Source organism: Neomonachus schauinslandi, chromosome 4, assembly GCF_002201575.2.
Source record: "Neomonachus schauinslandi chromosome 4, ASM220157v2, whole genome shotgun sequence".
In the NCBI taxonomy this organism is placed as follows: domain Eukaryota; kingdom Metazoa; phylum Chordata; class Mammalia; order Carnivora; family Phocidae; genus Neomonachus; species Neomonachus schauinslandi.
The window spans coordinates 98,043,630-98,062,651 of record NC_058406.1 but is presented as its reverse complement, the minus strand read 5'-3'; the positions used below and the strand labels follow the sequence as shown (position 1 = coordinate 98,062,651).

General features: G+C 40.2%; 2 protein-coding genes across 2 annotated transcripts in view; one reads left to right on the top strand and one right to left on the bottom strand.

Annotated features, from left to right (window-relative positions):
• Nucleotides 1-6,686, bottom strand: part of WDR3 (WD repeat domain 3) — a 31,655-nt gene extending 24,969 nt beyond the window's left edge. Inside the window, exons 1-3 of the mRNA XM_021690056.1 lie at nucleotides 6,672-6,686; nucleotides 2,286-2,487; nucleotides 1,097-1,306 (exon numbers count right to left, since the gene is read on the bottom strand). Of these exons, the coding sequence (XP_021545731.1) occupies nucleotides 1,097-1,306; nucleotides 2,286-2,456 (381 nt within the window). The 5' untranslated portion in view covers nucleotides 2,457-2,487; nucleotides 6,672-6,686. The remainder of the gene's footprint in view (nucleotides 1-1,096; nucleotides 1,307-2,285; nucleotides 2,488-6,671) is intronic.
• A 169-nt stretch (nucleotides 6,687-6,855) lies between these two features.
• Nucleotides 6,856-19,022, top strand: part of GDAP2 (ganglioside induced differentiation associated protein 2) — a 62,421-nt gene continuing 50,254 nt past the window's right edge. The window contains exons 1-3 of the mRNA XM_021690007.2: nucleotides 6,856-7,001; nucleotides 15,207-15,449; nucleotides 16,502-16,641. Coding sequence (XP_021545682.1) covers nucleotides 15,274-15,449; nucleotides 16,502-16,641 — 316 coding nt within the window. The 5' untranslated portion in view covers nucleotides 6,856-7,001; nucleotides 15,207-15,273. The remainder of the gene's footprint in view (nucleotides 7,002-15,206; nucleotides 15,450-16,501; nucleotides 16,642-19,022) is intronic.

The window sequence follows — 19,022 nt, the reverse complement described above, 5'->3', positions numbered from 1 at the left end:
TTTATAATTTCTTTGGTGATATGCTTCAAGTCCTTTCCTACCCTGGTATCAGATATTTACTTACATATCTTCCAGTTTACATAAAATATCTTTAATATGTAAGTCTTTAATCTGTGACTCATTTTGGTAGGTGGCATAAAGCTTTAACTTAAACTTCCCCCTACATAGCCAATTGTCTAAGCACTGTTTTAGAATTCATCATTTTTATACACACCAGAAACGTCATCTTTGAAATATAATTAGAAATAGGAAAGTGGATTTGTGTCTGGGATTCCCATTTGGTTGCAATAACCTACCTATTTTGTGTTGATAGATTAGTTTAACACATTTTAATTACGATTTCATAACGCATTTTAACATCTGAGACCTCCTAAAAAAATATCTAACTCTGAAAAAAAACAATCTACAGCCCTCTTTTATTATTCCTCTTTCCCAAATTTCTGGTGCTTTTGACTCATTTGTTTTCCATACACCCTTTTAAATAATTTGGTCATGTTACTAAAACAACAACAACAAAACCTTTTTGAGACACTTATTTACATTGCTGTAACTATATAAATTAACCAGAAAACACCAGCATCTTTGTCTTCTCGTTCAAGAACATGATTCGTATCTCTGTTCAGGTCTTCTGTTACATTCTTCAGTACAGTTTCATAGTATTTTTCTGTCACTTAATATACTATTGTAAATACAACCTTTTACATTGTATTTTCTAACTGATGACTCTGAGACATAGGAAAGCTACCAATCTTTATGGCAAAGAATGACTGTTTGTCTCTCCTTGTCCCATCTGTTTTTTTTCCCCCTTGTGTACTGTTTTAAGTAGCACTTCCATAATGATGTTATATAATACTTAGCAGAGGCATCCTCATCTTGTTCCTATACTTAATAGGCTCTTATTAGAGAATGTGACAGGCAACAAAATGAACCTCCCAATTCACATTCATCCGTCTTTCCTCCATTTCCACCACCTATACTATTTTGTACATCGAAGACCCACTGTTTCACCCAACAGTTTATGCGAACAACCTGCTTCAGCATAAGCCTTACACTCATTCACTAGATTAAAATCTGGGTACCTGATTCGAGGTCTCACCTTGGACCCAGAAGCCAGCCTGCCCCCTAGCTGATCATACTTCAAGGAAGTGACGGCTGCTTTGTGTCCATTGAAGGTCACATTTCCTTCTCCACTTAGGAGACTGAAGATTCGGATAGACCCATCCTCATAACCAACAGCTAAGTGTAGCCCATCTGGGGAGGGACATAAGCAAGTGACTTCTTGTTTAAGCCCCTGAAGGATGAGGATCTGAAATCACAGGAATCATAAACAATGTACAGGTAGAGTTAAGCACGTCGTCAAAGGAAATGTCTGGGAATAATTGGGGACAGTAAAATTAAGAGCATCAATAATTCCAAATCATTCTTATGAATAATAATGAAATTCTGCAATCCATCTCAAGTTCTTTCATATAGGAATTATTATTTGTACAGGGCAATGAAACATTCAAGAAAGGTTAAAATTATTTTCTCCAAAGCTCTACATTAGCAGAGTATGTACAAAAATTTCCCAAGCGATAAATTACTAAGTCCTTATCCTAAGTTAACACCAAATGATATTCCATAAAGGGTTATAAACGAATCCTTGCTTTAATTGAACCCCATCTTGAGAGAAACCAACCGGTAGGGCACTAGGGTGCTACATGGTTTATCCCCAAGAAACTGGCTAGCAACAAGTATCAAAGTATTAACCTCCTGGGAGTCACACAGTGACTGGGCAAGATCAAAATACCTGTATTTGGTGTGGTAGAAATGGTAGGCTTAGGGAACTCAGTGACACAAAATACCAAAGCCTAGTTTAACAAACTTGGGCCTCCTCTGTATCAGTAAAAAAAAGGTTCTGCCAACACAGCTAAGTATTAGTCCTTTTAAACGCCTAATATTTTATAACTGGTTGTGAGGGCAACTAGAGGAACTTGAAAAATAAAGAACTGGTAGAGAAAACCAAACATGTCAGAATTGCGATTACAAATAATTACTCGTGAATACTACAAATGGATACCTAAGAGGTAAGCTCCTATTTGGTCGTGGTTTTCAGAATTTAGTGCAGAAAAACACAACAGAACCTGATACTTGGCTACCTAGACCCAACGAAGAAAGATTTCTCTTTCAGGGGCACATACATTAAAAAAAAAATCTGTGCATAATAAATCAGAGCTCTCCCACTATGCCTCTCCATCCTCAAATACCTATAAATCCGTTACCAACCTAGTTGATCTCTGGCTTACCTTCTCTCCTTTCCTTAAGTCCCAGACGAAAACATGTTCGCAGGCCGGTACCGCCACATAGCGTCCTTTTTCACCACGAAGGGTCACAAAGACAATATTACCTTTTTGGCTGCCAATGAGGCCAAAGACCGCACTGGCAACATAGCGTAGGTACTGCTTCGTGAGCCCCATGTTAGAACGTCTGAAACTGCGAGTGAGGCGGCTGTGCACACACACAAAGAAAAGTCAGCTCCTTGGGTACCTTGGTTCTGCTAGGCTAGCAAACACCACCGTGTATCATGTGATTAAAACTTGTAACTTGTGCGGCGCCTGGGTGGCTCAGTCGTTAAGTGTCTGCCTTCAGCTCAGGTCGTGATCCCGGGGTCCTGGGATCGAGCCCCACATCGGGCTCCCTGCTTGGCTCCCTCTCCCACTCCCCCTGCTTGTGTTCCTGCTCTCGCTGTCTCTCTCTCTTCAAATAAATAAATAAAATCTTTAAAAAAATAAATAAATAAAAATAAATAAATAAAAAATTAAATAAAAGGGGCGCCTGGGTGGCTCGGTAGTTAAGCGTCTGCCTTCGGCTCAGGTCATGATCCCGGGGTCCTGGGATCGAGTCCCACATCAGGCTCCCTGCTCGGCGGGAAGCCTGCTTCTCCCTCTCCCACTACCCCTGCTTGTGTTCCTGCTCTCGCTATGTCTCTCTCTGTCAAATAAATAAAAAAAATCTTTAAAAATAAAAATAAATAAAAATAAATAAATAATTAAATAAAAGGGGCGCCTGGGTGGCTCAGTCATTAAGCGTCTGCCTTGGGCTCAGGTCATGATCCCAGGGTCCCGGGATCGAGCCCCACATTGGGCTCCCTGCTCATCGGGGAGCCTGCTTCTCCCTCTGCCTCTGTCTCTCTCTCTCTCTCTGTCTCTCATGAATAAATAAATAAAAAATCTTAAAAAAAAAAAAAAGGGGTGCCTGAGTGGCTCAGTCGGTTAAGCGTCTGCCTTCGGCTCAGGTCATGATCCCAGGGTCCTGGGATCGAGCCCCGCATCGGGCTCCCTGCTCCGCGGGAAGCCTGCTTCTCCCTCTCCCACTCCCCCTGTTTGTGTTCCCTCTCTCGCTGTGTCTCTCTCTGTCAAATAAATAAATAAAATCTTTAAAAATAAAAATAAATAAAAATAAATAAAAAATTAAATAAAAGGGGCGCCTGGGTGGCTCAGTCGTTAAGCGTCTGCCTTCGGCTCAGGTCAGGATCCCAGGGTCCTGGGATCGAGCCCCGCATCGGGCTCCTTGCTCGGCAGGAAGCCTGCTTCTCCCTCTCCCACTCCCCCTGCTTGTGTTCCTGCTCTCGCTGTCTCTCTCTCTCTCTGTCAAATAAATAAATAAAATCTTAAAAAAAAAAACAAAACAAAACTTATAACTTGTGACTTCTTAACCTTTGTTTACTCTGAGTAAAGCATTGACATAAATACCTGACATCATCATTTTGTATTTGCTGTTGACTCAACATGTAAGCCCTCATTCCTCAAGTTTCAAATTGGTCACCTTATCGTGCCCGCCTCACAAGTAACTGACATATGGCCTTAGTGCAGCTAAATAATTCACTATTGTTCATTTAACCACCATCAAATTTTTACATGGAGATTGACAAGATTGAGTCGGAAAATATTTACAGTGAACAATTACTGTAATCCTACTACCCAGACAAGCGCTGTTTTAGACACTAGAGTGTTGAGTAAAATAAAATCCCCAACCTCGTGGCACACATCCAGCAGTGATTCTCGAACTCTAGTATGTATCCGAATCACCTGAGGGCTTACGAAAACAGATTGCTGGGGAACCACGTCCACCAAAGCTCCACAGTACCTATTCTGATTCAGTAGGTATGAGATGGGACCCAAGATTTTTCCTTCTAAGAAGTTCCCAAGTGATGCTGTGGTTGTGTGGTTCCTCACTTGGGAGAACTACTGTTCTAGTACATGTATGTCCTTCTTTGATTTCCAAATCAGGTCAGCCACCTACCCTTGGCACAGAAACATGATACAGCAACATGGCATATTATTTTTGAAAGATGCCTTAGTTCTTCCCTAAATCAAATTCACTGAAAACATGTTTATAGATAAAAGAGACAACAAGTGAAGGAGATACTAAGTCAAGCCAGTCTGGTCTTGATATGGAAGAGTGAAAAGTGCCCCAAACACCCATGCAACTTAAAAAAGACACAATACGAGACAGCAAATACACCCTTTTTTTGGGAAGCTGATTTTTGTTGTTGGTTTTTACTTTTGGTTTAATTCTACAGGGTCCATTTCTGATTACACTTGGTTTTAGCCTATCTTAACAGACAAATATTCAATGCCTACTCTCTTTAATATTTTCTTTTAGTAACCATTCATTTTTCCTCACCTAAGAACCAACAAAAGCCAGTTAAAAATCAAGGAAAGAATATTAACATGGTGATAACGCTGTTAGCCTAGGCCATTTCATCAACTCTTCCCTATTCCTTACTCCTCTAGCCCCTTAACTATAGTTGTTCCTCTTGATAGTCTTTGGCCATCTATCAATTCTTTCCACAGTATTTTCCTTGGAGACTTCATATTGCATACCTAGGCCTAGGGACACCTACATCTCTAATTCCGTCCTGTTCATGTACGCGAATACCAATGATAAGAGTTCCAAAAACTTCCATGAGATACCCATTCAAATACCTTGCAGCATCATACCAAACATGGCTAAAACCGAACCTACCTCGCTTCCTGATCCCCTCATTTTTTTTCTTATTCTAAGATACACAATCCCCTTTGCCATTCAGGCTCATAAGCCTTGTAGCAAACTTTGGCTCATTAATAAAAAATATTATTAGAGGAGCCAAGACTTACAGAGCACTTACTATATGGCAACTTATTCAATGTATACACCTGAGTAAACGTATGCAGTTGTTTAATTACAAATAGCAACTGAGTTAACTAAAAGGGTTAACATGTGCAAAGCACTTAGAGAAGCATCTAGGGGCGCCTGGCTGGCTCAGTCCATTGAGCCCCGGACTCTTATTACCATTGGGGTCATGATCTCAGCGTCATCAGATTGAGCCCCAAAGCAGGCTCTGTGCGCAGTGGGGAGTCTGCTTGAAATTCTCTCCCTCTGCCCCTCCCCCTGCTCATGCTCTCTCTAAAATAAATATTTTTTAAAAAGCATCTAGAGGGGCACCTGGGTGGCTCAGTCCTAAAGCGTCTGCCTTCGGCTCAGGTCATGATCCCAGGGTCCTGGGACTGAGTCCCACATCGGGCTCCTTGCTCAGCAGGGAGCCTGCTTCTCCCTCTGCCTGCCACTCCCCCTGCTTGTGCTCCCTCTCTCGCTGTCTCTCTCTCTCTCTCTGTGTCAAAATAAATAAATAAAATCTTTAAAAATAAATTTAAAAAGTGAAAAGCATCTAGAATATTGTAAATATAAGGATAAAAAATTCTTCACAATAACCTTACAAAGTAGGCGCTATTCTTACCTCCATTTTACAGACAAGAAAACTAAGCAAAGAGATGTGCAATAACTAGCCCAAAATCATATACCCAGTTTTAAGTGCCAAAGCCAGGTTCCAATACAGTCAAATTCCAAAATTTCTTCTTTTAACCACTAAGCTAAACTGCTTCTTTGCCTCTGTCCTCTCTTTTGTCAGAAACTTCCACCTAATTCATCGGTTTTCTGAAGTAGGATTCTTTTCTCTCTTTCCACTTTCTGTTCCAGCTCTTTATCACTGGGTTCTTGTCAGGTTAGTTGGTTTCCTTCCTTTGTCCTGCCACCTTGCTTTCTTCATATTGTTCCTCTCACCTACAATAACGTGCACTGTCATGTCAACCTATTTTATTAAATCGGTGTTATCCTCTGAGGCCCACTTCCTGCGAGGCTAGACCATTCTCGCAGCCTTTTCTATTGCCTCAATATTTAAGGTATCTTCCATACAACTTGGCACTAGTCATTTGTGTCTCACGTGCACAGATCTTAACGCCTTTTGGAGAGAGGTCACGACCTTACCTTCTTCCGCGACCTACCATCCCTGCTTCCAATACCTACGGAGCCCGAAAACATGTTGTATCTATGATGCACTGAGGGGCTGGGGAGTAGTAACAGACCTGTCAGACGTCCCTAACCCGAGTCTTCAGTCAGGACAGAGTGAGGGGGTGCTCCGCGCACCGATCATGCTGCCTGAGCATCCTCGAGAGACACGGTGCCCGCACCAGCCCCCGGCGTTTGCGGGCGGCCACGGGGGACGGTAGGCTCCCAGTCGCCACCCTAGCAACCGGCCGCAAATGCCCCCGCCTCCTCTGCTGCTGGCGCCACGGGGGCCTCAGCCAGGACTACGCCACTAACTCTGAGCCGCAAGCAAAGGCGATCCAACGCCGTGCTCTTACAGTCCTTACCTTGGCCTCCACGAGGTTCCGAGCCTCCTGGACCCGCCCCCGGGACGAACCCCTTCCGGGTCCGCGTCGGGACCCACTTCCGCCCGGCGTTCCTTTTGCCTTCGAGGAGGAAATGACGTAGGCGGTCTCTGGTTGGTGAGGACCGGCCGGTAGCGGAAGTCAGTGTTTCGCCACTCAAAGCTCTTGCAGCTGGTCACTCCAGGCTCCTGGGACTCTGACTCGCCTGACCGTCGAGCTCCTGGCCAGGGGTGTCCGGGGATGCCGCTCTGACGCTTTCTACGAGGAGCTTAACCCGCCCTGCTGCCGCCCGGATGGGACCGCCGGAGTGCTGTAAGAAGTGGGACTGGGACCGGGGCCGGGAGGGAAGGCGGGGTGGAGCGGGGTGGGGGCGCGGCGGGAGGCTCTCGGACTCGGCCCGGACTGAGGGTGCGGACAGAGAGGGTTAGTGCTGTCCGCTCTCTGGAAGAATGAGCCTGCCGCTTCTTCCCCAGAGGTTAGTCGGGCTCCTCTGGCCCGCGGCGCTATCGGGGACGACTTATCGAAGAGAAGAGAGAGGGTAGGCGGACCTGGGCACCAGGGACAGTGGTGCTGTAGTCACTAGGAAGGCACGCGCCCTGATGCAGGCGAGATAGGGCGGCTGGGACCTTTGCGGGTTACAGTCCCAGGGTTGAGTTTATGTTGCCGCGCGTGTGGACCCGCCCTGCCACAAACTGAGAGCAGCTCGAGTCAGGGCTGGGTAAGGCGCTAAGCCCAAGATGCTGAGTCGTCTGGATCCCCGCAGTCCCTGGAGTGACATTGGTCTGGCTTTGTGTTTCCGCTCCCTGGCCACTTGAGGGGGAAGTGACCAGGGCTGACTCCTCCTTCCTTGGTAATTGAGGTTTAGGTGCTCTGTCACCAGGTAGAAATTAGCTTTTCTCTCTTGCAGCTCTGTCCGCTTCTATTCTTGGGCTGTATAGAAATGTTCAAAAATGAGTTCCGATGTCTGTAGTTGTGGAAAATTAAAGCTAACATATAGCTGTACAAAAGAAATAAGCCTCTGCCTTCAATTATTGAGCAAGATATCTGCAGCCAACCTAGAAATTAGACTTTTATCTAAATTATCTCGTTATTTTCAGACGTTTCTTGAGTTTTTCTTTTTTTTTTTTTCGTTTCTTGAGTTCTTAAGACGTGCAGCCAGTCTTCCATAGTCAAGAAAATTGCAGCAGTAGCGAATGGATATGATGAGACTGTAGGTAGATGTAGGTGTTTTGAAACAAGATTACTGTGGGTTGGATGAATGAGAAGGGAGGAAATTGTGGCAACAGACTATTGTTTCAGTAAGTTTCCTGAGGAAGGGAGCGTTTAGGTGGGTGTGTTAGGTTAATATCTCCCATAGGAGATGTGCATTATATTAATATAGGGAAAAAACGTGTGCTTCAGTAGAAAATGCATAATCTAGTCCTATCTAGAAAGCTGTTCCAAGAAAGCAATTTTACAACTCTGTGAACTATAGATAACTAATGTCAGTACTAAATGTTTTTTGTCTATAGACGTGCAGATTCTGTCCTCTTAGAGATTCAGTGGAAGTTGCCTTCTTGTACATTCATTTCAGTATTTCTGATCTATTAATGTGTTCAATTTTGGGATTCCTTTTATCTGTCACCTGACGGGTTCTCTCTGAGTTAAATAAAATGTTGAACACATTTTCGTTTTTATATTTGAATGAGTCATGATTTTACTTAAAAAAATTCCTTTTAATGTTATGAAATATTATGGGAAGGGACAATCACAAATGGAAAAAATAATTTTAATAAGAGTTGGTGTAAGAGCACCTATGTACCAAGATAATGCATCTTATAAAATTCCCAAATCATACAGTTTTTAAAAAGTATAACCCTAATTTCTAATTTAAGTTTCAAATTGTTCAATTTATTAATACTTATAATTAAGACGTAGTAAACTTCTTTTAATATGAAGGTGGTACTACAGACTCACCACTGGGGCCTTGCTCTGGATGTTCTTGAATGACCGTGTTAAATTTGACCTAGACCATTGATATTGCTTAGAAATATTTTTGTTTTACTGTATTTATTGTTGACATATCTAGCTGCTTCAGTTTGTTTTTTCCACCTAAGTAACTTTAAAAAAGGTTATTTCCATTTGTATAGGATGATTTTTAAATATTATAATAGATTTGATGTTGGGATGGAGTATTATACATAAAAATCTAATGTGCCCTGAAGTTTTAAATATTGAAATACACGGCATAAAGAATGGTAAACCTGTAATTTATCTCTTTATACTTTTATCCAGGCCTGTCTAACCAATGTAAGCATTTTGAAGAACAAGCAAACAGATTTAAAGTTCCTGCTTTTCTATTAAATGATACCATTTTCTTTTTATCCAAACAAAAACCAGGTTATACTGAGACCGTGATCCAGGGTATTCTGTCTGACTGTGCTTAGTCTTGAACAATAAAAATCTAACCTCTCTAGCCAATCCAATTATTCATATAAAGAATTATTTAGAGGACTTCTTTTTTTATTTTTTATTTTTTTAAAGATTTTATTTATTTGACAGAGACACAATGAGAGAGGGAACACCAGCAGGGGGAGTGGGAGAGGGAGAAGCAGGCTCTCTGCTGAGCAGGGAGCCCTATGCGGGGCTAGATTCCAGGACGCTGGGATCATGACCTGAGCGGAAGGCAGACGCTTAAGGACTGAGCCACGCAGGCGCCCCTAGAGGACTTCTTAAACTAAAAGACTGAGAGATTTGTTTAAAAAAAAAAAAAAGTGAGTACGTAACCTAAATGTTTACAATATTTGAGAAAAAAGACAAGCCGCAGGGTAATGAGAATGGTTTATACTCATTACGGGTTTGGATTATAAAGGATATATAGAGAGTTCTTTTTGTCTTTAGGTCTTCAATCATGAAGATACTGAAGGTAACCCTTAACTTAGTATGGCTAAGGAAATAGATATGATCCATTCTGGAATCTTCTGATTGTCTCATGTAGATTTTTTGATCCTGGACATAGATGTCTTGTCTCAGGAGCCTTTAATACTAAGGTTTAGTGTTTGCTTTTGAACCTGTTCAAAGTACAGAACTGATCAACTGATATTCAGTGGAAAGTCTTGCTTTAGCTATAGATTACTGTAGCTTTTCCCCCCTCCCTCACCTGAGCACTCTGTCTTCTTTCTATCATTGGGATTCTTAATCTGAGTCTGGGAAGCTTCTCAAATTTATTTGTAACTCTGCTTGTATGAGCTTATCATGTGCTCACATTTTGGATGGTAAAAAGGTCCTGACCTCTTAGGTGATTCTCAAAGGGTCTGTGACCCCAAGAATGTTAAGAACCACTATACCTTAAGCATCAGAGATCAAATTTTCCTGCCTAGCTTGGCTTTGCTGTGTTGGAGACGAGGGGAGATTTAAATCTCTTTTTGGTGAGAAGAATCAATTTCAGCTTATAGATGGAGCTGAAAAAGAATTTTCCCTTTATTAAATGTCATGACACTTTCTATATAATGCCATTAAACTTCGAGAGCCCTGAACTGTATTTATTACTCATTAAGTACCCAATATCTTATGGGTCACAATGACTTTTAAGATCTGGGAAGAAGGGCCCACAAATTATGCAGACAAGATGTGATTAGAGATACAGGAGAACCACCAGTAGTGTACTGTCAAAGAAGATAGTAGAATTTCAGAGAAAGAATGATCAGTAGTTAATGCAACTAAAATTTGATTAGTTCCTGGATTTGACATTTGGACATTTGGTCAATCATTGTTAGACATTGAAAGAGCAGTTTCAGCATTGTTAACAGAGATGGAAGCAAAACTGCAGTAGGTTGAATAAATGGGAGAAAAGGAAATAGAGCTGCAAAACAAATTATGCTTTAATGTTAAATGGTGGAATGAGGAGTTTTCATTGGTGTCTGAAGAAGAAATGGGGTAGGAGAGTTTTTTGAGAATAGGAGAACCAAGGGGAAGGAGAGAGTAGATATAGTGAAGGGAGAGTTACAACATTCTCTTATAAGAGAGCTGGTGAAGTGGAGTAAAATGCATAAATGAAGGCAGTTTGGCAGGTTTAAAGTGTGGCTCCCAGATGTGCCCTTACCTCTGTAAAACTCTTCTACTTTTGGTCTTAACTGTCACTTTGTGGAAGAGACATTCTCTGCTTCTCCAAATCTAAATTAACTTTCCACCTTGTTCTTCTTTACAGAACACTTCTCACAGATTTTAACTATGTATTTATTTCTGTGATTATGTATATTTGTGTGATTTTTATGAGTCTGTCTCTTCCATTAGAGTCTCCGTACCTAATAATGCTTGAATAAATGAATGCGTGGAACAAATAAGCATTTATTATCTTGCAATTTCTATGGGTCAGGAATTCGGTAGCAGCTTAGTTTTGTGGTTCTGGCTCATGAGGGTTTCTCATGAGGTTGCAGTCAGGATGTCAGCTGGGCTGAAGTCATTTGAAGCCCAACTAAGGCTGGAAGATCCAAGGTGATTCCTTCACCTCCCTGGGCATTGATGCTGGTTGTTGGCAGGAACCCTCAGGTTCTTCCCATGGGGACCTCTCATGGGCTGCTTGAGTGTCCCACATCATGTGAGCTAATTTCCCCAGAGCAAGAAAGAGCACAATATCCTTTATGACTCATCCTTAGAAGTCATATACTGTCATTTCTGCGGTATCCTGTTGGTTACATGGGTCAGCCCTATTCTCTGTAGGAGGCAGCTATACAGGGGCATAGATATCAGGAAGCAGGTATCATTGAAGGACATCTTGGAGGATGTTAACCACAGATGCTATATGTATAGCATAGAGAGTCACCCAAGAATTCTTAAAACAGTTTCCTAATAGTGTTGATGGAGGGCCCAGCTGACATTGAAAAACATGCATTTGTCTTGGCAGCAGACAGGATAATTACTGATTGGTTTTTTTTTCCCTAGTAGCATAAGAGCAGAATTAGAGAAAACAGATGTTGGATTGATCTAGGTATTAGGGATTAACAAGTCATTTCAAGGGCAGACATTGAGATAAATAACTGTATCTTAATTCAGCAATTTGTGTTTGGTTTTTGGTGCTCATTAGAGTCTTTGACAGCAAGTGTTCTAGTCTCTGTCATACACGGAGACATACCTTTATCTCAACAGCGGTGCAGGTGACTTCCACATTGGCTCTGAGAAAGCTATAACAACTTTTATTGTGTCTTGCTTTGTGCCAGATTATATCACTTAATCCTCACAATAACCCTAGAAGTGTATTATTCTTATTTTTGAAATAAGGAAACCCTGGCTTATAGTCAAGGATAACCTAGCTGTTAGGTCCTAGACCTAAACTTAGGCCTGCTGGTAACAGAACCCCAGCTCTCACATTGCACCACCCTTCCTCTCCCCCACAGTATAATTGCATGTGGAAATATTTATCTCAAAATACTAAAGAAGCCGGATTCAAAATTGTACCTACAGTATGATTTCACCTATCATAGAAAAAGATAGGAACTCTATTAAAATTTGGGAGTTTTTCCTTTCTTAACTTTTTTTTCTTAAATGTCCTGTAAGTGAGTATTACTTAGAAAAGTTATTTAAAAAAGTAATTTTGTCCTGAAAGTTAGCACTCGAGTTTGCAAAATGAAAACAAAGTTTAATGTTTAATGGAATTTTTTATATTATAGCTAAAAAGTTTTAACATGGGGTGCCTGGGTGGCTCAGTTGTTTAAGCGTCTGCCTTCGGCTCAGGTCATGATCCCAGGGTGCTGGGATCGAGTTCCGCGTCGGGCTCCCTGCTCAGCAGGAATCTGTTTCTCCTTCTCCCTCTGCCCTTCCCCCCTGCTCATGCTCTGTCTCTCATGCTCTCTCTCTCTCAAATAAATAAATAAAATATATTTTTTTAAAGTTTTAGCATGAGTCATTGTCCTCAAAAATCTGTGAATAATTTTTTAAAGTATGAATTTCTGTGAAGTGTCATTCCATTGAGCTTCAGGCAGTTCAGCCATGAAAAATGAATGTAGTCTCTATCTGTCCTCTATTCAGCTTGTCCAGCTCAGGTCTGAATACTTTTTAACAAATCAACAGATCTCGTGGTTGCCTCTAGTTTCAAAGGCCAATTGGATGGACTAAACACCAACTTCTAGATAAAATTAGTTTCTTTATTTCAAAATAATTTCAAAAGAGTTTTTTTGTATCAAATAAGAATAATCCACTTGTACAGTTTTATCATGGTATAATTTCTAAGGCCTTTCAGAAATTGTTAAATAAATGATCACATTTCTACTGCACGGTGCTGGTGCAGGAATTAACATATTGTGCCTGATCCATGGTTCATTCCACTTAGTATCTCACATTTCTCAGCAAGAAACACCAAGGAATTAGATGTAGAAAGGTGTATTTGTTCTCCTTGCCTCTAACAACAGACAGGATCACACAGAAAAACTTCTCTAACAGGAAGTTCACATGCCAGCTTTCATTCCTGATTGTCTGTCTGCTCAGTGTTACCGGTGATGATCTCTACCTTAGCAAACCCACTGATCAGTCGGCAGTCCTGTTACTCAACATTTCAGTAGCATTTACTGATCCTTCTCAAGCACTGCTCAAAATACTTTCTTCACTTTGCTTTTAGGCTGCCATACTTTCCTGGTGTTACTTCCTGTCTTATCAGTCCTCTTTAGCTCATTTTTTTTTGACTTGTCCTCTTTCCAGCCTATAAGTTTTGCCTTAGGACTCAGCCCTCCAGTCTCTTTTCTCCATTTGCATTGTGTCTCTTGGTAATCATATCCAGTTCCCGTAGCCTTAAATACCACCCAAAGGCTGAGTCTTCCATATTTATGTGTGTGGCCCGACCTCTCCTCTGAGCTCTAGCCTCATATAGCCAATTGCATGTCTGACATCAATACTTGGCCAAATGAGGGGCATCTCAAACTTCACACATGCAAAAACACAGGAGGAAGAATGACCTTGATTGTCACTGTGCCGCACAGCCTACTCCTGCCTCCCCCTTCCCTGTAAATAGAATTAGCACCTACTCAGTTGCTCAAGCAAGAAATCTAGGAGTTACCTTACCTTTGATTCTGTTCTTTTCCCTCACCATTCATATTCATTTAGCAAGTCTTGTTGACTCTACCTTCAAAATACATTCCAAATCCAACCATTTCTCCTCACCTTCGTCACCGTCTCACCTAAATCTGCAGTCATTTTCTGCTCATCTCTGGTTGTACTCTCACCCCTACTGGATTTCACTGTAGCTAGAGTAATCTGACCAAGTGTTATTTATATTAAGTCATTCCCCCTATCAAGATCCTCTAACAGCTTCCCCCCATATTTACAATAAGACCAAACCTTCTTATCAGGGCTTACACACTGCATCATCCAGCCTTTCCCTCTCCCATCAACCTCATCACCTACCACTCATTACCTAGCTTATTCTGTTCTATCCAGATCAGTTTCCTCGCCTTTCCTGGGATACACCAAGCTCCTTCCTGCCCTTTGGGCCTTTTCTCTTACTATTTCCTCTGTCTGAAACACTGCAGGGCTTCATATGGCCTGATCTCTCACTTTGTTTAGCTCTCTACTCAAATAGCACCTTTTTTCTCATAATACTTACTGCTTCCAGTCATTCTGTTGGATACCTGCTTGCTTGTTTGGTTATTGTTTATCATCTCCTCTCCAGGAAGCATTAGCTCAGTAAGTGCATGGACTTGCTCTGTCTTATTCACCAGTGTATCCCCAGTGCCTAGAACAGTACCTGACACATAATAGATGCTTACAAAGATTTGTGAATGAATGAATCTACATTTTACTGAAACAGCTATCTGACTTCTTGGCAAATTAAATATCCTTACTTCTCTTTGTAATACTTGATACTGTGTGTCTTCCTATCACCCTCCTCTTCTAATTTCTGTATTTCTGTACAGCCAATATCCTACTACATCAGTGTCTCATACCACATTTTATAAATTGTCTAATCCTGTTAATTCTTCCTTTATATGTTGCCTCTCAAATCCATGCCTTCTTCTCCATCGGCTTCTCCCACTAAATTTAAACTTTTATTGTCTCTTACTACTTGATTGCAGGAACCTCCCTGCTTCTCATTTTGTCTTACTCAGTTATCATTGAGTAAGATCTTATCTCTGTATTATTATTTGACTGAACTCTTTACTTTTTTTGATTGAACTCTTTAAATTGTCCGTATTATTTATCTTTATATCTGTTGCAGCACCTAGCAAGCTCCCCTCCCCCAATAGCAGACATTCAGTGAATGTTGAATGAATTGTCCTGTGTTTATGGGAAGTAGAACTGGTGGGCCATGTGGTTATTTTAATGGCTGTGATTCTTTGAAAAGAATTTGTGCTGAAATAATCTCCCTTTCTTCCTGTTTTAGAGAAGCTACTGCAATTCTTTGTTATATATTGGTTTTTATGGAGTATTTTAAGTGACTAATCACACAATGTCCTATTAGAGCATTTCACAGTAGAGATTTGTTTTTTTGATCTAAGACGTAAAATAGTATCTGTACTTCTCTATTAAAACAGTTCTTTCTTTTCTTTTAAGCTAAAGTCTGCCGTGAATATTGAATTGCTGAGGAATTTGGGGAAAGACAAGCTGAAGTTCCCATTCCATGGATCCCTTGGGTGCACCTTCCCAGTTTGTGGATGTGGATACACTACCAAGCTGGGGCGACTCGTGGGAAGATGAATTAGATACTTCTGATACTGCAGCTGAAACGTTTCAGGAAAACACTATTAGATCACCTTTTCTTTACAATAAGAATATCAATGGGAAAGTGGTTCTTTGGTAATTCTTTGATTAAATCATACCGTGATGTAATAATACTCTGATAATTTCTTCTAAACTTTTTTTTCCCATAATTTGTTCAAAACTCTTCTTTGTAAGCCCTAGCATTGTTGATATATTATTTTGCTTATACTTATTTTTTATTGAGGTATTGTTGACATAACAATAAACTGCACATTTTTAAAGTGTACAGTTTGGTGAATTTTGACATGTATGTATCCATGAACCTGCTCTCTCACTTTGATCACCACAATCAAGATATTACTATTAGTAGTAATACCTTTAAAAAAAAAAAAGCTTTATTGAGGTATAATTCATATATCACACAATTCACCTGTTTAAATTGTATAAGTCCATAGTTTTTCATATATTTACGAAGTTGTATGACCATCACCACAGTCAATTTTAGAACATTTTCATCACCCCAAAGTCCTGTTCCCACTAGCAGTCATTCCCCATTTCACCCATCTCTCAGCTGTAGCCAACCACTAATCTGCTTTCTCTGTGTATAGATTTGTATATTCTGGACATTTCATGTAAATGGAATCAATTTTGACTTAGTGTAACATTTCGAAGGTTCATCCATGTTGGAGTGTGAATCAGTACTTCATTCCTTTCTATGGCCAAGTAATATTCCATTGTATGGATATACCTATCACATTTATCACTTTATCAATTCATTAGTTGATAGACATTTGGGATAGACAAATCTTGACTTTCTGGCTATCATAAATAATGCTGGTGTGGTAAGCTTTTGAAACCAACCACTTTTAGCTATATAAGCATTCTATTACAGTGAGAGAGAAATGCAGAAGCAAAGGAGTAACATGAGGGTTCTGTGGGTTTCAGGGTTGTAGCATTTGCACTGAAGTTCTAAGATGCCAGATTAGTCTTCCTGAGTCCAGAACTACTTTTCTGCTGTTGCTTAAGCTTGTGAGCTACCAAACCAACGTTGTAAGGGGAGTGAGGATAGAATATTTTGAAAGAATTAGCAGTTAGCTTTCTTATCTCCCTCCTCTTCCCCACTTGTTCATTTTTTATCATTTCCTCAGGAAAGGAGATGTGGCATTACTGAACTGTACAGCCATTGTGAATACCAGCAATGAAAATCTTACAGATAAGAACCCTGTGTCAGAGAGTATCTTCATGCTCGCAGGACCTGATTTGAAGGAGGACCTCCAGAAACTTAAGGGTGAGTGAGCTTTCCTAGGTATATTATTGCTTAGGAAACGTTTATTTTTGATATTTGAAGAAGCATATTTTGCTTTTAGTGAGAATACTAAGTAGATGTAGCTGTTTTGTTATTGTTTAAACTTCATAAACACAGCTTTTGAAAACCCCACATTGTGTTAGAAGCAGAACACTGAGACTTTACTCTCAGTAAACGCCTCTGTCATGTTCTCGAATTTGAAAATGACAACCACTATAGCCAGTTAAATCTTTGGTAGTGTTTTCTTGGCTGTATATTTTTCTTGCACTAATAAGCCTTGTGAAACAACTATCCTTTCTCTAAACTGAAAAATTTTATCATGATTTGATATTGATAGAGAATTTTTCATATACCTCGTGGAAGGCAGTTGTTGCACTTTGGAAATGTAATTAACTTATTGATAAAACCAAAATGCATTGTAAGAGCAAAATATATTCTCAATTAATTTTGTACTTGCTTCTTTTTTCTTAACCAGAACATTCTTCTGAGAATATTTCATTGGAAATGGGGACAGGAAGAGTTCTATTAGTTCAGCATCTTATTTACTTTATCCGCATTCATTTTCTTAAATTACCAACCTGGCAAACCAGGTTACTGTTATTTGAGCCCAAATAGAATTTTGTGAAATTCAGTCATCCCATTTTATAAAAAGTATTTATGAAATACAGCAATGTTTCTTAAAATGTAAACAACAAATCTCACTGTATAAAATCTTGATTTCTTTGACCTCTACCATTTAACAGTGAAAACTGGTTTCTAACCTAATAAGGATATTAGAATTTGAACAGGAATACATAATAATGCTGACTCTATGAAAGAGGGGATAAAGAAGAATTACATTATCTGATCAAGAAGCTGAACTCTATGATGGCAGAAGGGAGGGAAAAAAAAGCCCTCAACCTAAAAACATGATACCAGGAAGAACATGTAGAAATTAGAAAATGTAGTACAGATAATACTGAGAAGTTCTTTGATAAAGGTAATAGAGAAGCTTGTCTGGAAAAATTCCTTATGGCCTGTGCGTGTGTATGTGTGTGTGTGTATTCTCATACCTTAGAGCTGGACTTGGGGATAAGAAAAAGGAAGTAAGAAAATTTAATACAAGGATACAAATGAAACCTCAGAATTTAACAGCATGTGTTTGAGAGCCTCTGAGCAGGAGTGCACGTTATAACTCTGCCCTTCACTAACAGTGTAATGTAAAACCAATTAACTTCACCTCTGGGCCTGAGTTTCCTTCTCTCTAAAATGGGCAGTTTCCTACACATAAAAGGGCTCAGTGAGTATTTGAGGATGGAAACAATATCATGAAAACCAAATTAAATAACGAACATTAAGCGCTAGGCACATTCTAAGTGTTTAGTGTAATTGCTGGTGTTAGCTATAGGCCTCAGTTGTTTGATGAGTCAGTGCCAACCTACGGGCAACTTCAGTAACAACTTCATAAGTGATTACAAAGTGTGACTTCCCAAATTTGTGTGTGATAGAAAGCTGAGAGGAGTTAATAAGGAGATTTGGGGTGTTAGACCAAAGAATTTTAAATATTCTGAACTGACTGGAAGTATGAGCCAAAAAAAAAAAAAAAAAAATTGACAAGGATGAATATAAAAGTCTTGCAATAAGTTTAAAACCTTAATTATCCAAATTCAGGGTGGGGAAGCCCAGTTGGACAACCCTTATTATATAAGAAAGTATTTACTGTTGGTAAAATGGCATTATCATTCACTCCATTTTTCATTTTTCATGCAAAAAGCTTCAGGGTTAACGCTTTCCTCCTCCTTATCTGCCACATAAAGTTTGTCATCAAGCCATAAATGTATCTTGAATCTCTTTATCACCACTGCCTCCAAATTTGCCTATCGTGCCATCATCCCCTCTGTGGACTATAGCCATGGCTTCCCTTTCAGCTGGTCATTCTTTTTTACCTACATCTCTTTTCCATATACAGGAAGCATTGCTTTTTAAATTGTAAATCCCTTCTTATTGCTTCTCTGCTTTGAACCACATAGCCCTCCCATTACACTTAAAATGCAAACTCCTTAAGCTGGTTCCCCAAGGACTTGCAAGGTCTCAGTCACTTGCCTCCAGGCTCCTTTCACAGCCCCTTTTCCCTTCCTTAACATTGAACCAAACTGATCTCCAGTTGCTATGTTTAGCTCCTTTTCAATTTCGCATATACTTTGCTCTTTCTCTCAGTTTTTAACTCTTATTCTTAAGTCTTTGCTTATATCTCTTCCTCAAAGCACTGTTCTGTTTACTTCAGAATTGGCCAGTCTCCCCATGATATATGCTCCCAGCCTGTAGTACTTCTTTTTAGGGCTCTTATCACAATTGTAATTTCATAGTTTACCTGATGACAATGT